Raw genomic sequence first — 23,475 nt, 5'->3', positions numbered from 1 at the left:
GCATCCCCCCACCCCTCTCCAAGCCTTTGAACTCCACTGTCTCCACCCATCAAGTTCTGTTTGGAGCCTCGAACTGCCCCCTCAGTCCCAGCGGTGACTAAAACAGTTCACTTGGCTGTTTGCACCTTTGCACACATTATACAATTAATGCTGTAGATCTGAACAAAAGTCGGCAGAGTGCCATCAGTAAAGCCACCATTTTGTCACCTTTCTTTCATCAAACTGTGACTCTTCATTCTCTTTTCACATCAAATGGAGAGCCAGCTTTGGAAAAGACAGGGGTTTTAGATCTGCTCCTTTTGCCACAATGGTGAATAGACAGACACGGTCAGAACCAGAAGGGAAAAGGAGTGCAGCAGCACTCAGATCCTCCTGTGTCTATCCCTGACTTTGCTGGAGTGGATGTCTGTGCAGCTCATGCTCACAGACGGCAAACATTTTAGATAAATCTGTTGCTATAGACTATCAAATCTAGTGATTTTTCAACATTGAACTGGACGTCAGTGCAGGTGAAGGTTCTTGGCAACCTTTACCATATTCCTCACAAATGACAAAAATCTTCACAGAAGAACTCTCTGCTGTAGCCAGGATTTAATGAAAGGACATCACAGTAACTGCAAGATAGGCAATAATGCTTGTAGTTCTATAGGTGTCTATTCAATAACATTAACCTTTGGTAAGAAAGTTAAAAAGCCAAGCACAAGTAACATTAAGAAAGGTTAGAAAAATCAATACCACACAGCAGGAAAGAAAACAATAGATTACATCTGATGACAGTATAGCTGCTGAGTGAGGATGTGGCACACAGTATTAAACTTTGGCTGTTCTGCCTCACTGTAGCAGTTACAGGAGGCTCATTGCTAAAGGAGGTGGAGAATGCCAGGTGCACCTAGTTATTGCACTCTGTATTTCAGACAGATGCTGAAACCAGACAGTCTGTGAAATGTCAATCTGAGTATCTCAGTTCTTCTCCCACATGTTGCATCTCAGCATGTTATGCATTTGAAGACAGCAGTGGGTAGATGTCCATTTCCACACATCCTTATTAATCTTTTCATCAGCTTAGCTATATAAGCTGTCTTTTAATTTGTGTAGTAAAGAATATAACAAATAAATGTAATTGGTGAACATGATTTCAGATATTTAAATAGACAAAACTACATAATTAACTGAAATTCATTTTCTTTCAGTTCTTAGACTCAAATTTGGCTGAATGCTTGGCATCAGTGCAAAACTAATACAGTACAGATTGCTTGGCCCTCAGTTCTGAGGTGGCTGATGACTTAACTCATTCAGCTGCACATTAAGTGGTGCTGCCATTCTGATTAACTACAGGAATTTATTAATCATGATGAAATATGTACTGGAAGCCAAATAATGGAGATCTGCACTCAAATGAAAAATCTTATTATTGAAAAACAAATCTCCAGTTTTGACCATTACTTATTTCTAACTCTACACAACACTACTTGTTTTATTCAGCAAGTATTGCCTAGTGAAACAAAACCAGTAAACATATGTAAACATCTGCACACCTCTGCAAAACAGAAGCTACATGAACTTGTCAAATTTGACAATGGTTAAAAATAGAGCTTTGTAATTGAAAGTTCGACTATAATAGCTGCAGCCTTTTCTCCCTTTGCTTTATCTATTTTGATATGGCCTTTTTCGAAGTAAATAAAATGTTTCCTGTTTTTGTTTTTAATGAGGCAGCATGTGGCTTCTGGTGGAGGGCAGCTTTTTCATACCATATATTTGTTGTAGAGATAGCAGAAATGAAAGTGTTCTTCTGTATTAATTAGCTTGCCTCCTTTCAAAGGAAAACTCAACAGATTACAATATCATGGCAGTTGACTGACATTAACAAAATTTGAATAAATTTATCTGGTATTTTAATAATACTAAGGAAAGCCAACATGCAACCTCTTTCCAACCTCTAACAAAATGAAGTGCAAGAAAACCAAAGATGATAAGGACAGAAATGAAACCCCTCAAAAAACCCTTCTTAAAGAGAAAAACAAACAAAAAGAATATCAAAGAGCACAGCTTATGTTCCAAATGATTACCTGTACTGCAGCAAAATCTGATTTATTAAGCTTAACGAATAAAAGGAAACATCTTAAGAATTTACCCACAAACCAAGAATTGCAATAAAATGTTTATAATCACAATGCCTTTATCAAAAGACCAACAACTTTTAACACTTTTGAATAATCAAGCAAAAGGTAAGGGTGTTATGTAAAAAACTGAAGTAGAAGGGCCTGTCAGAAGATGCACACTCATACATATATAGCCCTTGCCTTTCCATATCCATTTCACAGAATCATAGAATCATAGAATCACAAGGTTGGAAAAACCTATAAGATCATCTAGTCCAACAGCCTTCTCACTACCACTGCTACCACAAGCTACTAAAGCATATCTCACAGCTGCTCGTCCAGATGCCTCTTGAACACTTCCAGGGACGGTGACTCCACAACCTCTCTGGGCAGCCATTCCAGTGCCTGACCACTCTCTGAGATAAAAAGCTTTTCCTTGTGTCTAACCTAAACCTCCTCTGGTACAACTTGTGGCCATTTCCCTGGGTTCTGTTCATTGCCAGGGAGAAAAGGCCAAACACCTCTTCACCCCAACCTCCCTTCAGGAAGTTGTAGAGTGCAATGAGGTCTCCCCTGAACCTCCTCTTCTCCAGACTAAACAATCTTTTTTTTTTAGTTTTAGAACTAAAGTTTAGAGATAAAGGATAAATTAAAGTAGTCAAAGAAAAACAATACTTTTATGTATTTAAGTAATATAACTGAGGGAAATCAACTTTGAAAATTATTACAAGTTTTGGCCTCAGAAAGTCAGCAGAGAATGACATCAAAACCTGCATTTAAGCAAGGCAGTGTATTAGCTAGAGATGTACCAGCACTGTCATACAAATACAATTCATAAATCTAATTATAAGTAGATAATTATAAAACAGAAAGGCAGTGTTCATACCATGTCTATTAAGCATTTTCATAACCACTGAACCTAGAAACGTAATAGAAAAAAAAAAGAGAAAATGCTACAGCTACAGAACTGCCTGTAAATATCAGTGGTTCTGTGGGGTTTAAAAAAGAAAGACAAAAGGAAAAAGAGTGCAGTTGTAAATATATCCACGGCATTTAATTACAGATCTGAAGTAGTAACTACTAAATCTATAGAAACCTTCTAAAGCACATGCAGTTTGCTCAGTAGAAAAGCTGAACTGGATTCTCCCTAAAATGCCCAATCTGGATTTTAGAAGGCACTGCATTCAATCTTCTGTTTCCAGGCATCAGTACAGATTAACCATAATTTTTGTTAATGTCTTTGACCTAAAAACCTTTCAAAACTGACTCTTCTTTGAGACATAACAATACAAATGGCTGCTTGATCACAAAATGATGCTTTAAAAGGTTTCAATAATAGAAATATCCAGCTAAAGCAAGAAGCAGATGAGCGTGTAGCAACAGAACTATCACCACAACTTCTCTATAGTGCAGTGTCATTTCCATCTCTTCACTTTCTATGGCATGCCATGCCTAACAGAGATGAACAAATGAATCCACTCTATAGACTTTGTTTAGATAAAGTTCCCTGACACAATGGTGATAATCCTTCTTAAAGGAAAATGGAAACATTTGTCATCTAATCCTTGATGAGCTAAGCACATCAGAGGAATTGGCTTAAAGATTTCCCTTCCTTTGTCCTGGGAATATGTAAGCCATGTTTTTTGTAATGGCACAGATCTGCTAACACTTTCATCACTTAAATGAGGCAGAATACTTTCTGAGTCTTGTAGCAATATCTTGGCACAAAGCTGGTGTGAAGGGGGAGTCAGAACTGTAATTATTTCACAATGACGATACAACTGCTTAAAGGACCCACATCTGCTTTACAGAATCCTAGTTAGTTTCATGCACAGAGTTTAACATTCCCCCTTCTTACTCAGCACTACACAAGTCTATTTGACACAACTGCTCATAAGTGAATATAACTTAATAATCAACATCCATAAACATTACTACAAAAAAGTAACATCTCTTAACCATTGGTTTGCTGCCCTCAGATAGATAAAATAAGTTATGATGCTTTAATTTCTGTCAATAAGTCACTGGCACTCCATCGCATATATAAAACCTAACAGAACAATACAGCACATTTATAAAAAATACAAAAGGAAATGTACCTTCAGCTTTACAAACACAAAGAAAAAATTTTACCACTGCAATTGAAATACCAAAGGAAGCTTCAGTACCACTTGCCCTTTACCTACAGCAAGCAAGTCAGAAAGAGTAGACAGAAGAGTGGGCACAACTTTTTGCTGCGCATCACACTGAAAGGCACAGGGGATTGCAAAGGATGAACACCTCTTAGCACTTTCTGCTTCCTTTACTTTCACTCCATTCACACTCTAGTCAAACTGCTATGTGTTAGAGCTTCCCTCTCTCTCTAGGCTCATTTTTGCTGACCATCATGAATTAGTTATACACATGCAAAGGAGTATTCCACCCTCCACCTGGCACCCCATTCCCTTTTATTGTTGAGAATAAGTTACATTAGGTATATATGGTATATATATACATTGCATGTGACAGGAAGGTCAGGAGCAGGCAGGAGAGCTAGCTCAGCAGTGAGTAGAAGCAGGAGCATTAGCAAATACCAGCAGAATATTCTTGTTATTTCAGGAAAACCTAACTACCTGAAGACATTTATCTAGGCACACATTTCAAGGGAAAAATAAATCTGCTGTGTGAAAGTAACATGCTAAACTTGGGAAGTTAATCTTTATTGCTCTGTATCTCCACGTGGCAAAGGAAATCACATACTTTTCAAGAACTTTTACCATAGTTTCTCGTCACTAAAATCTCCAGTAATACACCTTCTACTTCTTGAGCTGGTGCTATGAAACTACATCTAACACAGGCATCAGGCAGTAATGCAGCTCCTGTTTTTACTTTAAGCATCACTACAGTGAGAGGTAGAGCACATCTAAGTCTGTAAGTTACTTCACATCCAAAGACTCAAAGACACCAAAGGGAGCTAAAAACACCTAATAACCAACGGAAGCACCAGGGGGTTGGATCCTACAACACTCTAAACACACACAAACACATCCAAGGGATAGTGCTTTACCTTAACCTTGTAGTACGCCTTGACTTCAGGCTGGATGGAGTCGAAGTCACCACTGATGTAATCAGGCAAGAAGCTGAAAGAAAAGAAATGAGCAATGAAATGAAAAACTCAATTTATTTTTTCAAGAGTTTTAAGGAGTAGAAGCATTAATCTCTCAAGGGAATAGGAGACAGTTACAAGAAAGTTAAAAGAGCAGCTGACACAAAGTCTGTGAGGAACAAACTGTGTCCCTTCTCTGCTAAAGGAGCTGCACACACTCACAAGGTGTTTACACATCTCCCCAAGTCTGCAAGGCAATACTTGTACCTGCACATTCCCTCAAATACCTTTCTCGCATCTCATACCAGAAAACTATTTGAACAATCACAGAATCGTAGAATCATTAAAGCTGAAAAAGACTTCAAAGATAATCAAGTCCAACTGTACACCTATCAGTAATATTGTCCACTAAATCCCTAAATGCCACATAAAACATGACGGTGACTAACACTTTCCTGGACAGCCTGTTGCAGCACCTGAAACAAGTTTATCTTTGTGCTGCACATCAAGTCTGTGGATAAAACAGGAGATGGTAATGATAGATCTTGAACAGCTGATGTCTCACAAATGAGGTATTTTTCCTTCTCCTTCCTTTTTTTCCCTTTTCCTTTTCCTTCCTCCTATTTACATATTTATTACAAATCACTGAGCAAGGTAAACTCAGTGCACCATCTTGGGATTTGGACAGCAATTACATATACTGCAGTCTGAAGCCAGGGGCAAAGAATAATAAGGGTTCAAATGAGACTGTGGAGCCATGACAGAAGTTACCTGTGACAGGAGTTTTCTGTAACAAAATAAAGACCTTCAGCAAAAGTCCCAAATTGGTATCTTTCACTTTCAAAACACAGTCATAGAAACACACAGTCACAATCACAGAAACATGAAGGTTTGAAAAGATCACTTAAGATCAACCCACCACTACTATGCTCACTAAACCACGTCTTTCAGTGCAAATATCTACCTTTTTCTTGAAAACCTCCAGTGGTGGTGATACTATCCACCTCCCTGGGAATCCTGTTCCAATACTCCCCCGCTTTTTCGGAGAATAAATTTTTCCTGAAGTCCAACCTGAACATTCCTTCATGCAATTTTAAGCCATTACCTCTTGTCCTATCACTAGCTACCTGTGAGAAGAGGCTGATCTCCAGCTCACTACAACCTCTTTCCAGGTAGTTGTAGAGAGGGATATGAGGTCTCTCCTGATTCTTCTCCAGACCAAACAATCCCAATTTCCTCAGCCACTCCTCATAAGACTTATGCTCCAGACCCTTCACCAGCTTTGTTGCCGTTCTTTGGACACAGTTCATGGCCTCAGTGACTTTCTTGTAGTGAGCAGCCCGAAACTGAACACAGCCTCCACAGTGCTGAGTGCAGAGGGATGATCACCTTCCTAGTCCTGTTGACTACACTATTTCTGATAAAAGCCAGGACTCTCTCCAAGCGCTTGTGTTCATGGTTTTTGTCAAGCGTATCACTCTGTGATAAAAGTCCCTTGGCACGAACCTCCAGATCTGCTCAAGGCTTATGCTGAAACGGTGGTTTTGCTGGCTTCTAAAGCTGCTGCTGATCCCATGATAGTTTTTATTGACATGATAAGCTTTAAGAGCTTTTCTGGACTGTCAAAGTACTATAAATAGTCTTCTCAGTTTAGCATGCAAGGATCATAGAATCACAGAAGCATAGAATGGCTTGGGTTGAAAAGGACCTCAAAGATATCTAGTTTCAATCCCCCTGCTATGCGCAGGGTCACCAACCACATCCAGCCTGGCCTTGAATGCCTCCAGGGATGGGGCATCCACAACCTCCTTGGGCAACCTGTTCCAGTGCCTCACCACCCTCTGGGTGAAAAACTTCCTCTTAATACCTAACCTAAATCTCCCCTGTCTTAGTTTAAAATCATTCCCCCTTGTCCTATCACTCTCCACCCTCACAAACAGCTGTTCCCCCTTCTGTTTATATGCTCCCTTCAAGTACTGGAAGGCCATTGAGGTTTCCCCTGAGCCTTCTCTTTTCCAAGCTAAACAAGACTAGTTCCCTCAATCTTTTTTCTTAGGAGAAATGCTCCAGCCTCTGATCATCAAATGGTGTGCAACTTTTTTCTACCTAAACGAAAATTTTGAATTTTGCTAATCTTGTGTCATGTAGAAATGTATTCAATACAGTTCTTATTCTTTTAGTGATTTACTTCACAAAAAATCTGATGAATAAGTAGAATCAGTCTGTTTTGCCACTGTGATATGCCCAAATTCACTAACCATGATGCTCATTTTCTCTCCTTCTCCTGTGCTAAAGAGAATACAGGATTGCTAACGCTTTGTCACTGAGAGAAAAAGTTCTTCCTTATGCCTAACCTAAACCTACCCTGGTACAACTTGTGGCCATTTCCTCAGTTCCTGTTTGTTGCCTGGGAGAAGAGGCCAAACCCCTCCTCATCACAACCTCCATTCAGGAAGTTGCAGAGTGCAGTGAGGTCTCCCCTGAGCCTCCTCTCCTCCAGACTAAACAATCCCAGCTCCCTCAGCCTCTCCTCATAAGACTTGTGCTCCAGACCCCTCACCAGTTTCATTGTGGAGGGCCTCAATGTCTCTCTTGTAGTGTGGGGAAAACATTATCACCAGATAACAAATAAAGAGGGAAAATACCTCAGGTACATATTGAAAAAGAAAACAGCAAATCATACTGAAGTATCTCGAGAATACTTCGCAATAAATAGTTTTCACTTCTTTGCTTTTGGCAGAGTTTTGTATTTACTCCAGAATACAGAATAGTCCAGGAGAACAGGCCCTGGTGAATCACACTGTCAAACTTGCTACACGTGAGTGGAAGAAATGACATCAGAGAAGAGAAACCAGAAGTGCCTCTCCATAAAATCTGTAACACCATCCCTTACTGAAAGTATGGATTAAAAGCAGGTATTTTATCAGTCTTTTCTTCTGAACTCACATTCATGAAGAATTCTGCATCATAACTGTATATGAGATGATCACTTCTGTCAGTGACATATCTAGCACATATCCTTTACTAGAGGAAGTTATCTTTTCGCCCAAGATGGTAAATGATATCTATAATTCCTTTTCAAAATTCCTGTTAAAATTTTCATTTCTAAATAGTCTAGCTGATGTATTCTAAGGCATTTTCGAACCATGTGTTAACAGTCTCATTTAGCTATTAAGTAGCACTCTGCATATTAGGCTAGGATCAGCTTATATGGCTTGATTCTCTACTGCTTTATGCTGACATTTATTAGGAACAAGCCAACTCCATAATCCTGCTGGGACTGAACATGTGACATTCACACGAGATCAGAGCAATCTAGGCCTTTCCTAAAGCTGTTAAGGAGCAGAACACCAGGTACTAAGAACAGAAAAACTTCAGAGGTTTGAGTCTCTTCACTTATTTCTTTTTTCCTTTGCATTTAATTATTGTTATTTTTTTGCTGTTGTTCCAGGTCATTACAGAGACGTACACCAGTCATCTAAAATAAGTTTGGAGTTTTAAGTGCCAGAATTGCTTTTTGCCCATTGAAGGCACTTCTATAGCAGAATTATAAAAAAAAAAAAAAAACAAAAAAATAAGCAAGCAAACTTCCTATATCAATCTTGTAAAGGTTCAACTAGGTTACCAAAAACCCTAGCACTATTTATTTCTCATAAGTCTTAAGACCAACCCAAATGGGGCATTTTTCCAAACTATATAATAGCTCAATATTGACTGAGCAGAATGTTGGGCTGCAGAGCAAGAAAAAAGAACAAATTCCAGTGCATCTGTCATAATGACAAAATATACCAGTGAAACTTGCTCATCAGTCCCCTAAAACAGTAACCAACTCTAACCGTAAATATAGATTATAAAGCAAACAGAAGCTATTTATACTCTGAGGTTCTTATGCTAAGTAAGCATTACTGTGCTTTTACCCATCTACAGGAAACCCATCTACTAGACACAGTTTAATACAATAAGCAGTGCTATTTTCAAATATTCAACACTAACGAACATCTCATTAAATTTAAAACATCTCGAAGACTTCACTTACTTTAAAAATGCAGTGTGGAGAGGTAAATATGCCTTTTTTACAGAGTTACAGAAGAAAAAATAACACATCACACTTCAGCAGTTTTTAATAAAAAAAAAAACCTGTGCTGTCTCCTTAAAAAAATTGCTCTGGCATATCTGTTCAGTTCTATAATTAATCCAAAGTTACCTAGTACTACTGACTTTTCTTGTGATGTAACTAACTCAGCATATAACTGTCTGCAATTAACCTTTTTTAAACAAATGCTGACATCAGAGACATGAACATTTAAAGGCAGTATCTGTGTTACACTGCTTCCTTCAGCTGCTGTACAGAAAGCAGTCCCACACAAGACAAGCTGCACATGCCACAGCTGTATTACTTAAAGGTATGGAGTAGGTTCCACATGCTTTTTTTTCCGCTACTAAAAATAAATTTCAAATCAGTAATTTTTGCCTTAGATACATACAGTTAATCTAGTTCCAGGTAGAAAAACACAGTGAGGATGAGAAGATTCTGATTTAACATGAAAGAAGTCACTCAAGTCAGCTTTTACTTTTGTAAGCAACATGTAACTGGGAATACAAAAGGACAATTCAAGGACATAAAACTTTTAGAGAATGTTCAAAGGAGAGCTACAAAGATGGTGAAGAGTCTAGAGGGGAAGCTATATCAGGAGCAGCTGAGATCCTTTGGTGCGTTCAGCCTGGAGGAGACCAAGGGAAGAACTCATAACCTATGGCTTCCTCACGAGGAGGTGCAGAAGGGCAAGTCCTAATCTCATCTCTCTGGTGACCAATGACAGAACCTGAGATAACGGCATGAAGCTGTGACAGGGGAAATTCTGGACAGAGATCAGGAGAAAGTACTTCATTGAGAGAGTGGTCGGGCACAGGAATAGCCTCCCATGGGAAGTGGTCATAGCAGCAAGCTTGCTGGAGCTCAAGAACCATCTGGACAACGCTTTCAGAAACACGGCTTGATTTTTGAGCCAGGAGTAGGACTTGATGATCCTTATGGGACCCTTCCAACATGGTTTGGATGGGCATACACTCCGCTGGGTGAAACACTGGCTGGATGGTTGAACCCAAAGAGTTGTGGTCAATGGAGTTAAATCCAGTTGGTGGCCAGTCATGAGTGGTATCCCCCAGGGCTCGGTACTGGGGCCGCTTTTATTTAACATCTTTATTCACTATCTTGATGAGGGGTTTGAGTGCACTCTCAGTAAATTTGCAGACAACACCAAATTGGGAGGGAATCTGCTGACAGGTGAAAGGACGAGGGGAAATGGCCTTAAGTTGCACCAGGGTAAGTTTAGGTTGGATATTAGGAAACACTTCTTTAACAACCCAAGAAAGGGTTGTTAAGCACTGGAATAGGCTCCCCAGGGAGGTGGTTGAGTCAACATCCCTGAATGTGTTTAAAAACTGTTTGGATGTGATGCTCAGGGACATGATTCAGCAGAGGGTTACAGAAAAGGAAAAAGAGTCTTTAAAAGATTCTTCACACTGTCAGAACAGAAGAAAGATACTTCAGGTGTCACTGAAAATCAAGCCCAAAATACCAGTTAAGTTCTTTACTCAAACCTCTTCCTTTAAATAACATCACTAAAATTAAAGGACTGTAGTTCTTCAGTCTTGATAAAGCACAATTAGCGATCAGTGTTTTGAATATAAGAGTTTAAATAGAAGGCTATGGCAGCATTTAAAAAAAAAAAATCAAAATATCAGTAGAGTCTGTGCACCCAGTCCTGTAGTACTGGACAGGGAATTTAATGGAAAATACTTCAGAGAAGTAAATGACTATTCTTTCCAGCAGAATGATTTATTTGAGGACAGAAATTAAAGTTATGCAAATCTTTATTTTTCTCCTCTATTTCATAGCAGGTTTTTTATTTCATAGGAATCACTTCGAAGGTAAAATATATCCAGTACCCCAAGCAATTAACATGAAAAGAAAAAAGACTGATAAAAAGAATAGTCCAAGGGACAAGTATGTAAGACTGAAAGAACTATTCAATCAAGGTATAATAATCAAATTTTCCCTGAATTATATTCAATAAGAATATAAATATTTGCAGAAGAGATGAATGGGTTGTTGTAAGAGAAGTTAAAGTTCTAACATTGCCTCATCACTCCCTTTGTGTCTCTTCGAAAAGAATCACCATTATCAGAGAACTATTTGTTGCAAGTCAGATTTCTGTCTGTATTCTAGATTTAAGGTGTGCATACACAGCTCTACAAGCAACTAATAAAAGAGACATAGGCAATACACACAACAGTTAGTAATGCTTGACAGACTTCAGTCCGAGTATAAGCAGTCTCACACATCAAACTTTTCACAGATGACAAAGGAAGAAATTCTAAGTTAACTCCCACTTGAATGCTACAGTCTTTCCTTCTAGCTCAACTTTGCTGTGAAGGGCAAGAAGAAATCAAGCTTCTCCTGTCCGTCCTCATACATTTGGTTGTTCATCTACTGGCAAATATGTGCCAGGTTTTGCTGTACGAATAAAAAGGTTCATAAATTTGTAAGTTTCGTCTCACCTGTTTACTCTGAGAGTCAGCCTTACTGTATTCATTAAACTACTTATCCATGAATCCTTGCTCACAACTGAAAATCCTAAGGACAAGTAACAATGGGTACTTAGCAACCCAGAATTACACTGTGTTTGGTGGTTCCACTAGAAAATGAGAAACCACTGGAATGCATTTATTTTTCACCATAAAACCAGCTGCATAAACACTTCCAGGGCAGAAACCCAGAATTTTATGGATTTAAACGCCATTAGAGGAAACAAGCACTATTCCTCCTTCAGACCTATTTCCTCACCTAACATATACAATTCTTTATAACTTCTGTACTTGCCTTTGGTCACGTATGATGTCCTGCCATTAATACAGAAATAATTTAAAAGAAAAAGTAGACAGCCTATTTTATTACTCATCCCACTTCACAAATGCAAGCAGATTTTTTGTAAGGAATAAAGAGTACAGTTTGTTTCAGCCCTTGGTGAGAGGCATCAGATGGTCCTTGTCAACCTCTCCCAGGAGCACAGTACGTTTTTTAAGCGGTTGCTGCAAAGCCTTAGCTCTGATGGAGGCCTAAAATGAGACAGTTTGAAAGCTGAGCTATGAACCAGAGGAATAAAGACCAGTGGCCTTAAGAAAATAGGGTATTTTAAGCAGCTTGTGTATTTTTAAAACTTATAGCTGGGAAAAGCAATTAGATACACAAAGCAGAAAAAGCATTCAACTGCCTACCACCACATGACTCTCACTCTGTCATTCAAAATGAAATGACAGTTATGGTTGAGAGTGCTCCATTGTTTTCTGCCCTTACACACAACAGTGGTTTTCAAGGAAGATGCAATAGTTTGAATTCAGCTCTAGCTGGTCGTTTTGTTTCCACCTATTCGACCCTTTACACTAAAGGTGTCAAATAAGCTTCATCTTCAGAGGACCTGAGCAGAAGTTAAAAGTTACTAAAGGAAATATCAGCCATCTTTTGGATGTGAAAAAACATTCATAACTGAAAACTAGTAAAATACACTAGTTTGGCCTTTTATCAGTAGTTGAGCATACACATACCTCTACAGGGAGTACAGGTTATGTTCACTGCTACCACATGGCCAGTCTGTTGAAGTACCACGTACAGAGCAGACAGCTACCTCACTGACTGAACAGATCCCATCCCTAACATTTTACTTTTATGTAGAAAATATGACTTTCACCAGTTCATGTTTATTATTAACATACTTGTCCTGATCTCCTTCCGTGATGTGGTAGAGACGATTAGCACCTCCATCAGCACAAGCTCTCAGTGCAGCTGCAAGTGAAGAAAGAGAGCATCAGTATGTTTATTTTAAATAAAAAATCCTAACCACTTCTGTGGTTTGACTTGACTCTTCTTCCTCTTAAAAAAAAAAACAACAACACATTTTAATGGCTTTTATCAGCCAAATGCCAATCTTCACCCAACTATGTCAATGCACTTTCCAAATAGCTGCTTTCTGTCTAACCAAGTGCCCATTCAGTTTTAACTGAATGGGAGGGCAAGTACTCAAAATCTGAACAGGGAGCATCTGCCACATACGGGCATATACTGGTCTAAAGAAACTGAAATTTGCATCTTTTATCTAACAGTCTCCTTCAGCTAAAAAATTACTAAAGACTTGCATAAGTACTAGCAAAAAAGAGATAAGGCATTAAAAATGCCATTTACTATCCCCTGAATGGCACCAAAAGTGATAATTACACTACAGTTCCAAGACTGCTCTGCAGACTATTTGAATTATCTGAAACAAAGCCGGGGGGCTAACACTGAACACTAAATCTTGAAGGATCCTGGAACAAAAGGAATAAAACCACAATCATTTTCACTGCTTACACAACTTGTGTCTGCAAAGAGCACACACCACTAATTCCAGTTGATTTAAACAAGCACAGATGTGCCTTTGTATTTTGGTTCCTTTATTTAGATTTTAGAAAAAAGTATTCTAATGCTATCACTATACAATCAGATATAAATTAGTATATTTTATTCATGAGCATGTCCATTAAGGATAATTCAGCTAACCTGCAGTTCTTAGACAAGAACTTTTATATATAATAAATTAAAACTGAAAATGACCATGAAAATAATAGTCTTTATCAGCTCTGTTCAGAGATGCACAGGTCAGATAACCGCAGTGCGCACTAGTGCAGAGCGTCCCTTACAGCCCTGAAAGCAGAGAAATGCGCTGGTAGATCAGAGAGGGCTGAAAGTTGGAGTATTTGGGGGGTGGTAGTGAAAAGGTGAGGAGAAAATCAAGGAGAAACAAAGAAAAGGAACAGCCTGCCAAAGTTTGGGAAAAAAAGGCATAAATAATCAGATTGGGTACTTTCTGCCACTGAGAATTCATATTTCAGCTAAAGCTATTTTCCTTTGGTGTCAGCTTCTCAGTTGGAATGGCCTCTCCAGTGATACAGACCTACCTTTTTCCTCTTGGTACTCATTCAGTAGGAAACCTGGCCTACCTCTCTAGCTTAATAATCATCTTTGACAGGCTATACAAATTTGGACAACGGAGTTCATCAGACTGCACTTCTGTATCTACTATCTTCTTTAAGCCACTCATTTTTATTTGGCTGCTGAATTCCCAGCACAGGGAATGTTCCTTGTATTAAAACCGCTACCCAGTACAATGCAAGCTTGGGTCAGGCTTCTTGCCAAAAAAGAAAGGCAGAGAGGCACAAAAGCTGCTATCCATCACATAGGTAGGTAGGGGTACAGCAGCTTCTTACCTGCAGATAACAAAACTCTATATGGCTGCAGAACTAGCACAAAACTTCTCAGCATCTTTTCTATCAATGCTCCTGCTCCAACAAGACCTTTCTCTCTTATCCACGTCTATACTCATATCCATATAATTACAGTGCTCACTAAGCACTAATGTTTTCAGTTTCTTTGTGCAAGTTATGCTTTTTTTTTTGCCTCTTGTACAATCAATGAATATACAGACGATATAGTATATCCAGAAGTTTGGCTGATGTAATTATTATACTGGAGTAGGAAAAAAGGACACTCACTGTATCCCAGGTGCACAAAATAGACTCCATTGGAGCGGATCTCCAGAGAGATCCTTCCCTACTGGTGGTCAGCTCTTAAATGAGTCTAGGAGAGGTGCAGCCAGGCTCCACCCCTTCCTGCAGCACAAGTGAATTGCCTTCACCTGTGCTCCTGTGGCTGACTCAATGCTCAACTCAGGTGGCCAATCAGAGGTTCAGGCCATGATTCAGCAGCCCCATACACTCCAGCCCTTCACAGCATGAACCAATGATTAGGTTGACTAAAAGAGTGAGCTTTTCCTAATACAGAGATCCAATATACTGCAACGCTTACACAATTTCACCGTGACACATGTTGGTAAATTTCAAGATGAGTGACGATTGGTGAACATTGATATTCCTTTATGGGCCAGTGCTCAATGATGTTACTGGAGACATGCAGTCGTGAGGTGCCGGTCTGTCCTATGTTCCATCAGTCCCATGAAGACCATCACTGGGTGTTACACATGATCTGACAGTAACACTGGAATGTTTTGATGACATTTCATTCCTCCCGGTGATCCTGAAGGCTCAAAGACTCACGGGGGAAAAAGTACAGATGTTTGAGGTACCAAGAGGGGAAGGTCTGCCCTCTAGGGCAAGATACAGGCCGTATTTCTATCCTGGGTAAACACTTCCACTTGTACTGGGGCATGTCCTGGCCGTGTGTACCACGCTTTCTGGCCAGATGTCTGCAGCTGCATAATAATATCAGGCACCAAAGGGGGTGGCCTGATCTTCCATACGGACATGATGAGGGTCCCTTTAGCAATGAAGATTGGAGTGTTGACCACAACATCAGTAGGCCATGTACCTATTACTGGAGGGACTACTGAGCCTCCCACCTCCAACAATCTCCCCCAAGGTGCAAGTAGGCCACACCACTTGGGTCCTCCTGCACCTTCCAAGGCCATTTTATTCTATGGGTGCCAGGATCTAAATTCTCAGGGGTAGGGAGCAGAAGATTATTTTCATGACCAATCAGGGGTCTTACCTGATGATCAGCGCCCGTAATTTGGATCCTAAGTGGGGTGGCCCATGTTGTCTGCAACATTCTCAGGGCACTGGGTCTGCCGTCTCGGGATCTTTCATTCAGGTCCCGCAAGGTTTCATACAGTCTTTTTGTCCACCCCTGCTTCAGGAAGGTGGGTCAGATCTTTTACCCACCCCTGAATAAGCAGAGTGGCCTTGACTATAACTTAGGCCGTTTGAGTTATTGGCTTTTCTGCCTGCAATGCCGAATAGGCAGCCAATAACTGTTTTTCAATCATACTGTATCTTTCTTTTGCTCCATGCCACACCTGAGACCAGAAACCAATGGGGGTCTGAACAGAACAGAGCATTACCACGGGCCCCAAACAAAGCTGTCTTCAGTTATATGAACATCCAACTTGGCTGGGAGAGTAGGATCAAATATACCCAATGCCTGGGCTTGTTTAACTGCCAGTTTTGCTTGTTGGAAAGCGCACTGTTCTGTTTTCCCCCAATCCCAAAGCTGCCCCTTTTTTGTGAGTCTGCACAGTGGCCTTAGCAGCTGCACTAGGTGAGGTATAAAGGAATGCCAGTATCCCAGTATACCTAGAAACTCTTGCAGCTGCTTTGATGTTGTAGGGACTGGGAACGCCTGAACCTTATCTATGACAGCACTGGGTAGTACTTTGGTCTTTCCTGACCAAACCACCCCCAGGAATTTTACAGACAGGCCCAGACCTTGCACCTTTTGGGGATTTATAGCCCATCCCCTCTGTTGTAAATAGGTGATTAATGAATCTGCAGCCTGTCCTACTGCCTCCAGTGAGTCAGATGTCAGCAGGAGATCATCAATACAGTGATACAAGTTAACATTATCTGTTTTTTTCCAATCAGCCAGGTCACGTGCCACTAGATTGTCACAATATGTTGGTGAAAGCACATACCCTTGTGGCAGGACCTGAATGGTAGTTGGGATACTGAAGAACACTTTTGCTAAATCTAGGACACAATGATAGGTTTTTATCTCCCTACTCAGTGTGTCCACTAGGGAGGCAATATTAGGTACGGCCGCATAAATAGGCGGCGTGACCTTATTTAACTCCCTGTAATCTACTGTCATTCTCCACGTGCCATCCGACTTTTGCACTGGCCATATGGGGGAATTATATGGGCTGTGGGCAGGTCTTATAAATGCACACTTTTTCTAATTTCTGCACCATTTTTGATTTTTCATCCTGCCCACAGGGAGTCTATACTGTCTTACAACGGTAAGCCGGTGCGGTTTCAGCAGGCAAATTGGCCCATGTTTTGCATGGCCTCCTAAGATTGCCTGCATCGCCTGGACACTAGTACACCTTTGTCAGAGTCTGAACTCTCCCATGGTTGTCTGGAGAGCCAGACCGCATAGAATATCTATGCCCGAGATGTATTCCTGGACTGGGGCAATAGACACCTTATACTCCCGGGGTGGGAGACGCCCAACCCCTAATTTTAACCATGTTTGAGTGACAGGAATAGTTTGTCCCCCAAAACCACCAATCATCACTCTGTCTCCATCAAATTTGGTTGGATCTTCGTAGATAATTGATGTTTCTGCTCTAGTGTCCACTAATACCATAACTCTGAGTTATGGGACCAATAAATCATTAATTCTACATAGGGCCTCCGTTCCCTTCTGGAGGCCCTACGGGGACTAACATCCCTCGTCATGCGATGAACTGGGCCAAAGTCAAGTCTTCTGTTTCAAGTGGTTCAAGCATTGTAGCCCGAGGCACATGAGGAGACTTTTTTTTTCTGTTGGGCATGATGAAATCCTCTAAATTCCACGTCGTCATCAGTACTGTTCCTGTAACTTTTACCCTTGGTTTCTTAGGGTAGTTTTGGAATCTCTGATTGTCCTTCGGCTGTCTCCACAGCTGATGGAGGATATGACTGGGCTGGCGGTCATTCTCAGCAAATTGGACCCCAGCCTGAATTAAGTCATTAAACATTTGTTTTCATGAGACCCTTATGGGCCCTGACTGAGAGTTTCACATAGGTGACCTCTTGGTTTTAACTACTGGGAGCACCTCTGTTTCTTCTATTACTCAGATATTGCGCCTAGTGCACAGACTCTCTCCCCCAGATCAGCTACTATTTGGGCAGCCTGTTGAATCATGGCTTCCGAGGTCACCAGAGGGTTTAATATAGAAACTAAGGTCCCATATAGGTGGGAAGGGGCCTTTTGTAAGATTAAATCTCACATATCTGCTGAGAACTTAATCATAGAATCACAAGGTTGGAAAAGACCTATAAGATCATCTAGTCCAACCATCTTCCCACTACCACTGCTACCACAAGCTACTAAAGCATATCTCACAGCTCCTCGTCCAGATGCCTCTTGAACACTTCCAGGGACAGCGACTCCACCACCTCTCTGGGCAGGCCACTCCAGTGCCTGACCACTCTCTAAGAGAAAGAGTTTTTCCTTGTGTCTAACCTAAACCTCCTCTGATACAACTTGTGGCCATTTCCCCAGGTTCTGTTCATTGGCAGGGAGAAAAGGCCAAACCCCTCTTCACCCCAGCCTCCCTTCAGGAAGTTGTAGAGTGCAATGAGGTCTCCCCTGAGCCTCCTCTTCTCCAGACTAAACAATCCCAGCTCCCTCAGCCTCTCCTCATAAGACTTGTGCTCCAGATCCCTCACCAGTTTTGTTGCCCTTCTCCGGGCACACTCCAGGGCCTCAACATCTTTCCTGCAGTGAGGGGCCCAAAACTGAACACAATACTCGAGGTGCAGCCTCACCAGTGCTGAGTACAGGGGGATGATCACCTCCCTGCTCCTGCTGGCCACACCATTTCTAATACAGGCCAGGATGCTGTTGGCCCTCTTGGCCACCTGGGCACACTGTCGGCTCATGTTCAGCCAAGCATCAACCAACACGCCCAGGTCTCTTTCTTCTACACAATCATCTAGCACTTATCCCCAAGCCTATAACGCTGCTTGGGGTTATTGCAGCGAAAGTGCAGGACCTGATACTTGGCCTTGTTGAACCTCATCCCGTTCATCTCAGCCCAGTGATCCAACTTATCTAGATCCCTCTGTAGGGCCTCCCTACCCTCAGGCAGATCAACACAACCTCCCAACTTGGTGTCATCTGCAAACTTACTGAGGGCGCACTCAATCCCCTCATCTAGGTTGTCAATAAATATACTAAACAAGATGGGTCCCAGTACCAACCCCTGGGGGGACACCACTCATAACGGGTCGCCAGCTGGACTTAACTCCATTAACCACTACCCATTGGGCACAGCCCTCTAGCCAGTTCCTTATCCAAAGAAGTGTTTATCTGTCCAGACCACAGGCAGCCAGTTTCCCCAGCAGAAGCCGGTGTGAGATCATGTCCAAGGCTTTGCTGAAGTCTAGGTAGACTACATCAACAGTCCTTCCCTCATCCACCAGACTGGTCACCCAGTCATAGAAGGAGATGAGGTTGGTCAAGCACGACCTGCCCTTCATGAACCTGTGCTGGCTGGGCCTGATCCCCTGGACACCACGCACGTGCTGTGCAATCTCACCCAAGATGATTTGCTCCATTATTTTCCCCGGTATTGAGGTCAGGCTAACAGACCTATAGTTCCCCAGATTCTCCTTACAGCCCTTCTCAAAGATGGAAGTCACATCAGCAAGCCTCCAATCCTCCGGGACCTCTCCAGTTAACCAGAAGCACTGACAGATGGCCGAGAGGGGCTCGGCAATCACCCCCGCCAGCTCCCTCAGCACCCAAGGGTGTAGCCCATCCGGTCCCATGGACATCCTCCAGATGGAGGAGAAGCTCTCTGACTGTCTGCACCTGAATCACTGGGGCTATATTCTGAGTAGGGTCCCAGACTTCCAAATCAGGGCATAAAATGCCCAGCGGATGACTGGTCTGGCTATTAAAGAATTACAAAGGGATTACACTATAACTATATAAGAATGCATTGAGGACCTCAGTCTTCTCCTTGTCCTGAGTGGCCACATTCCCTGCTGCATCAAGTATAGGGTGAGAAATATCCTTGGTTCTTCTTTTGCCATTGATATATTTATCTATCAATATATATTTATAAATGGATTTTTTGTCTTTTATTGCAGTGGGCTATCAAACGAGACTTCGTATATCGCTTCTCTCATGCCTAATTCACGAATTTAATTTTGAAGATCCTCCATGGAGGACTATAGTCCTGTGTTTAATGGAATGTCTGTTTTGTTTGGCCAGACCATACGGCATGCTGCCATTAACCAGTCTATTATTGAATGGTTCTTATCGCTATACTGGACAGCAGTGCATAGGCTCTGCCTGACAGCAGGGTGTAACATTATGGTGGCCAGCTTTGCCACTTCTGGCCCATTCACCATGACACTTTCTGCTCCTGAATACCATAACCTGAGCAGCCATGCAGGTACACTCTCTCTTGGCCTCTGCTGAAATCGCTGCTCCATATCCATTAATTCAGTTGGAGTGTAAGGCCTATCTGTCACATGCAAATGCATTTCAGCAGGGGGCCATTGGTCAGGGGGCACCCCTGCTGGTCTATCTTGTACTTTCTTTGTTTTTTGAGTTATAATAGGACAGAGTTCCAGGGAGTCCGCCCTAAGTGGAACCTCTAGATCTGACTTAGATTTTCTGCTTTCCTGTTCAACCAGGTCCGCTACTTCAGAAATATGGCTATTATCTACTGAAATACTGCAGACGTGACCTAGAGACTGTAAAATTGTTTTTTTTTTTCCCCCGTTAATACATTAAATTCTTGTTCCAATTTGTCAATATGAGCTTTTAATAGCTGATTTTCACTTTCTAAGTTATCTGATCTTGTCTTAGCTTGATTTCAGGCATTTAACAGTGGCCATGCCACTGTGGATGTAGCTAATTGCCTTTCTTTTGTGGTTAGAATATCTCTGTCTAGTCCTTGAAAATATTCTGTCATGAGTACTGGGGAAATATTCCCCATAGTATGCAGGCGACCCCATTTCTCAATTAAGGTCGTTAATTGGTAATAAGGAGATCCCAGAAACCCTGGGATCTGCCCAGGGATCATTTTATCTAGCAGAATGGCATTCTCCCCTTTGACCCATTTATAGAAATTCCACAAAAAAGCCATGATATAAAGTAGATTCGGCCTGCCTAGCTCGCCAATTGTACAATCAATGAACATACAGATGATATAGTATATCCAGAAGTTTGGCTGATTATTATACTGGAGTAGGAAAAAAAGGACACTCACCATATCCTGGGCTTGTGTAATAGACTCCAGTGGAGCGGATCTCCAGAAGAGATCCTTCCCCACTGGTGGTCAGCTCTTAAATGGGTCTAGGAGAGGTGCAGCCAGGCTCCACCCCTCCCTGCAGCACAGGTGAATTGCCTTCACTGGTAAATACTAGACTCTTTCTATGACCTAAAGGTGCCTGACAAGAGGTCTATGATAGTTGTACGTTGTTCACAGAGATAAGACTACTATTTGATATCTCAAATTAAAACAGTTGCCTTACATAGTGCTGTGGTTTGGTGATTTTTTTGTTGTCAATATTCCGCATCAGAACGTCATGTGAACCAGTGGGAGTTAAAGAGTTTACGTTCTGGTTCCATTTACTGCCTCTTATAAGCATTTTGAGTATTCTGATGGGAGGGGAGGGCGGCATTCCCGGAGGACCTGGCGGGCAGAGGAAGATAGATGGACTCTGGACAGGACCCAGCAGCTCTCCCACAGGGATTCCCGCACAGTTCACTGCAAAGAAGGGCACATGCCTCCCTTGCACTACCGTGGGGACTCGCACTTTGGGAGCTCTGATCTCTCTCTCATTTTGTTTGATTTTGCTGGATTTAGTAAATCACCATTCCTCCTCAGATTGTTGCCATCGTGCTTCTTTTGCTGAACCCATCTGCTAGCTCTCTGCCCTTTCCCCTCTCCAAGAGTGTGTGGCCCGCAGCACACTTCGCTGTGGGGCTGGGGCAGGCAAACTGTACACCTTTTTTTTTCCCCCTTTTTTTTTTCTTTGCTCTTTTGTCTCTTTTTTTTCCCCAAGGCCTGTGCCTCCCCCCCTTCGTCACGGACTTAGATCTAGGGATAACTCTGTGACATATAGCTAGAATTTTCTCCACATATTTATTCTCATCACTCAGCAGCACTGTGAAGTTATTTAGAGAATCTATTTATGAGGTATTGATCCTTCACCAGCAAGGTAATAACTTATGCTGGAACAAACCAAAACTGCACATGCCTTAAGTAACCAGCAGGAAATTAACTGATTGGCTGGAGGCCAGTAAATCATACTACTTCTACCACTACCAAGCCCTGCTTGATAAAAAGTAATTATATATATTAGTTGGAAGAATATGTAACATTATTACCCTTAGGTGTTTAAGGAGATAGTCAGCAATTGCAGACTTACAACTCAGATGGAATTTTTTTATTAGAAGGTAATAAGAACTGTTTTTATACAGTGTTTTTTGTATTAATGACAAAACCGTTTTACAAACAACCATTTGGCCAAGGTGCAGCACGGCAATTGTGCAGGCAAATCTAGCAGCCTATGCATTTTGCAATTGCCCATGCTAAGCCTCATTAATTATTTCAGCAGAAACTGAAGGATCTGAATAAGATTAGGGCACTGTTTTTCTTGGCATCATGAAAACAGAGATACTTTATTTCAAGAAGTTTATGATTCAAATAGATTTAAAAGAAAATACTCAAATGAGAAGGTGAAAAGAGACACAGAGGGATGACATGCTCATGCATGCACAAGTCAAATAGAAGCAACCAAACTGATTGCTGAACTCTAAGAGGGAAGAATAATTTATGTGGTCAGCCAAAACAAAGTGTCCTGCCCGCACATTCTCTTTTGGATCAGGAGGATATTACACCATTACTGGAGAACCCTCAGATCCGCCAGGTACCTTGCATGCCATCTAGCTTATTCCAGTCAGAAAGCACAGAGTTGGTAAAAATGTTATTTAAATGTTATTGTTTTTAAAGTATTAGACTGAACAGCATTCAGTTAAGTCCTTGTCAAGGAGGAATCATGTCAAGTGATGTACTGGGAACTCTCTGTACCTCTGAGAGAGTTTCAGACGGGCAGAGTGAAGGATATACCAAGGTCCTTCTGAGTAAAGATGGTCATTTTAAACAGTGTCTTTTCTGGTAGGAATCTATGAACTATTTTCCTTCAACAATAGAGACAAATATTAAGCCTGCTAGTGAATACAAAACTGTTCTAACATAACACAAATAATGAAAGCAAAAAGAACCTCTTTTAGTAAATACCAAAAATTTCCTTTAACTGTGAGATAGAATATGAACAGCATAGCAAACACAGAAAGAGAAGTCCCAGCTCTGAGTTTTTGCAGAAGAGAGGCAAGTATCACAAGCTGAATAGTCCTGCAGATCCAGGAGAGAAAGAGTCTGTACAGAACAGGTGCAACTCTTGCAGGTTGAGTAAGACCAGGGTATAGAAAGGGTGCCACCATACAAAAGACAAAACACCATACAAAACACCAATACCAGAGGGGGGAAAAAAAAACATAAAAAAAAATCATAAAAATCTGTTACATTCCCCAAGTAGTTACTGCAAGGGAAATAAAGCAGTTTTGTCATTTCCTTACATTTTTGAATTAACCCAGGCTTTTGCCCCAGTTCAAATTTATAAAACCCTCTGTTTAATCAATGGATATACAGATGGTGTGTGTGTGTGTGTGTGTGT

The 23,475-nt window shown here is 41.3% G+C and overlaps 1 protein-coding gene across 11 annotated transcripts in view; it reads right to left on the bottom strand.

The window, feature by feature from the left end:
* TPK1 (thiamin pyrophosphokinase 1) overlaps window positions 1–23,475 on the bottom strand; it is a 245,844-nt gene that overhangs the window by 138,054 nt on the left and 84,315 nt on the right. For all 11 annotated transcript variants that reach the window (XR_792765.3, XM_010708245.3, XM_010708246.3 and 8 more), the window contains 2 exons: window positions 12,958–13,027; window positions 5,146–5,218 (listed from right to left, as the gene is read on the bottom strand). Coding sequence is in view for 10 of the 11 variants with exons in the window: in XM_010708245.3 (XP_010706547.1) it covers window positions 5,146–5,218; window positions 12,958–13,027 (143 nt within the window). In the remaining variant the exon portion in view is untranslated. The remainder of the gene's footprint in view (window positions 1–5,145; window positions 5,219–12,957; window positions 13,028–23,475) is intronic.

The sequence above is a fragment of the Meleagris gallopavo genome, chromosome 3 (genome assembly GCF_000146605.3).
Source record: "Meleagris gallopavo isolate NT-WF06-2002-E0010 breed Aviagen turkey brand Nicholas breeding stock chromosome 3, Turkey_5.1, whole genome shotgun sequence".
Lineage (NCBI taxonomy): Eukaryota > Metazoa > Chordata > Aves > Galliformes > Phasianidae > Meleagris > Meleagris gallopavo.
Note: the sequence above shows the minus strand (reverse complement) of the source record. Positions and strands in the feature narration are given on the sequence as shown.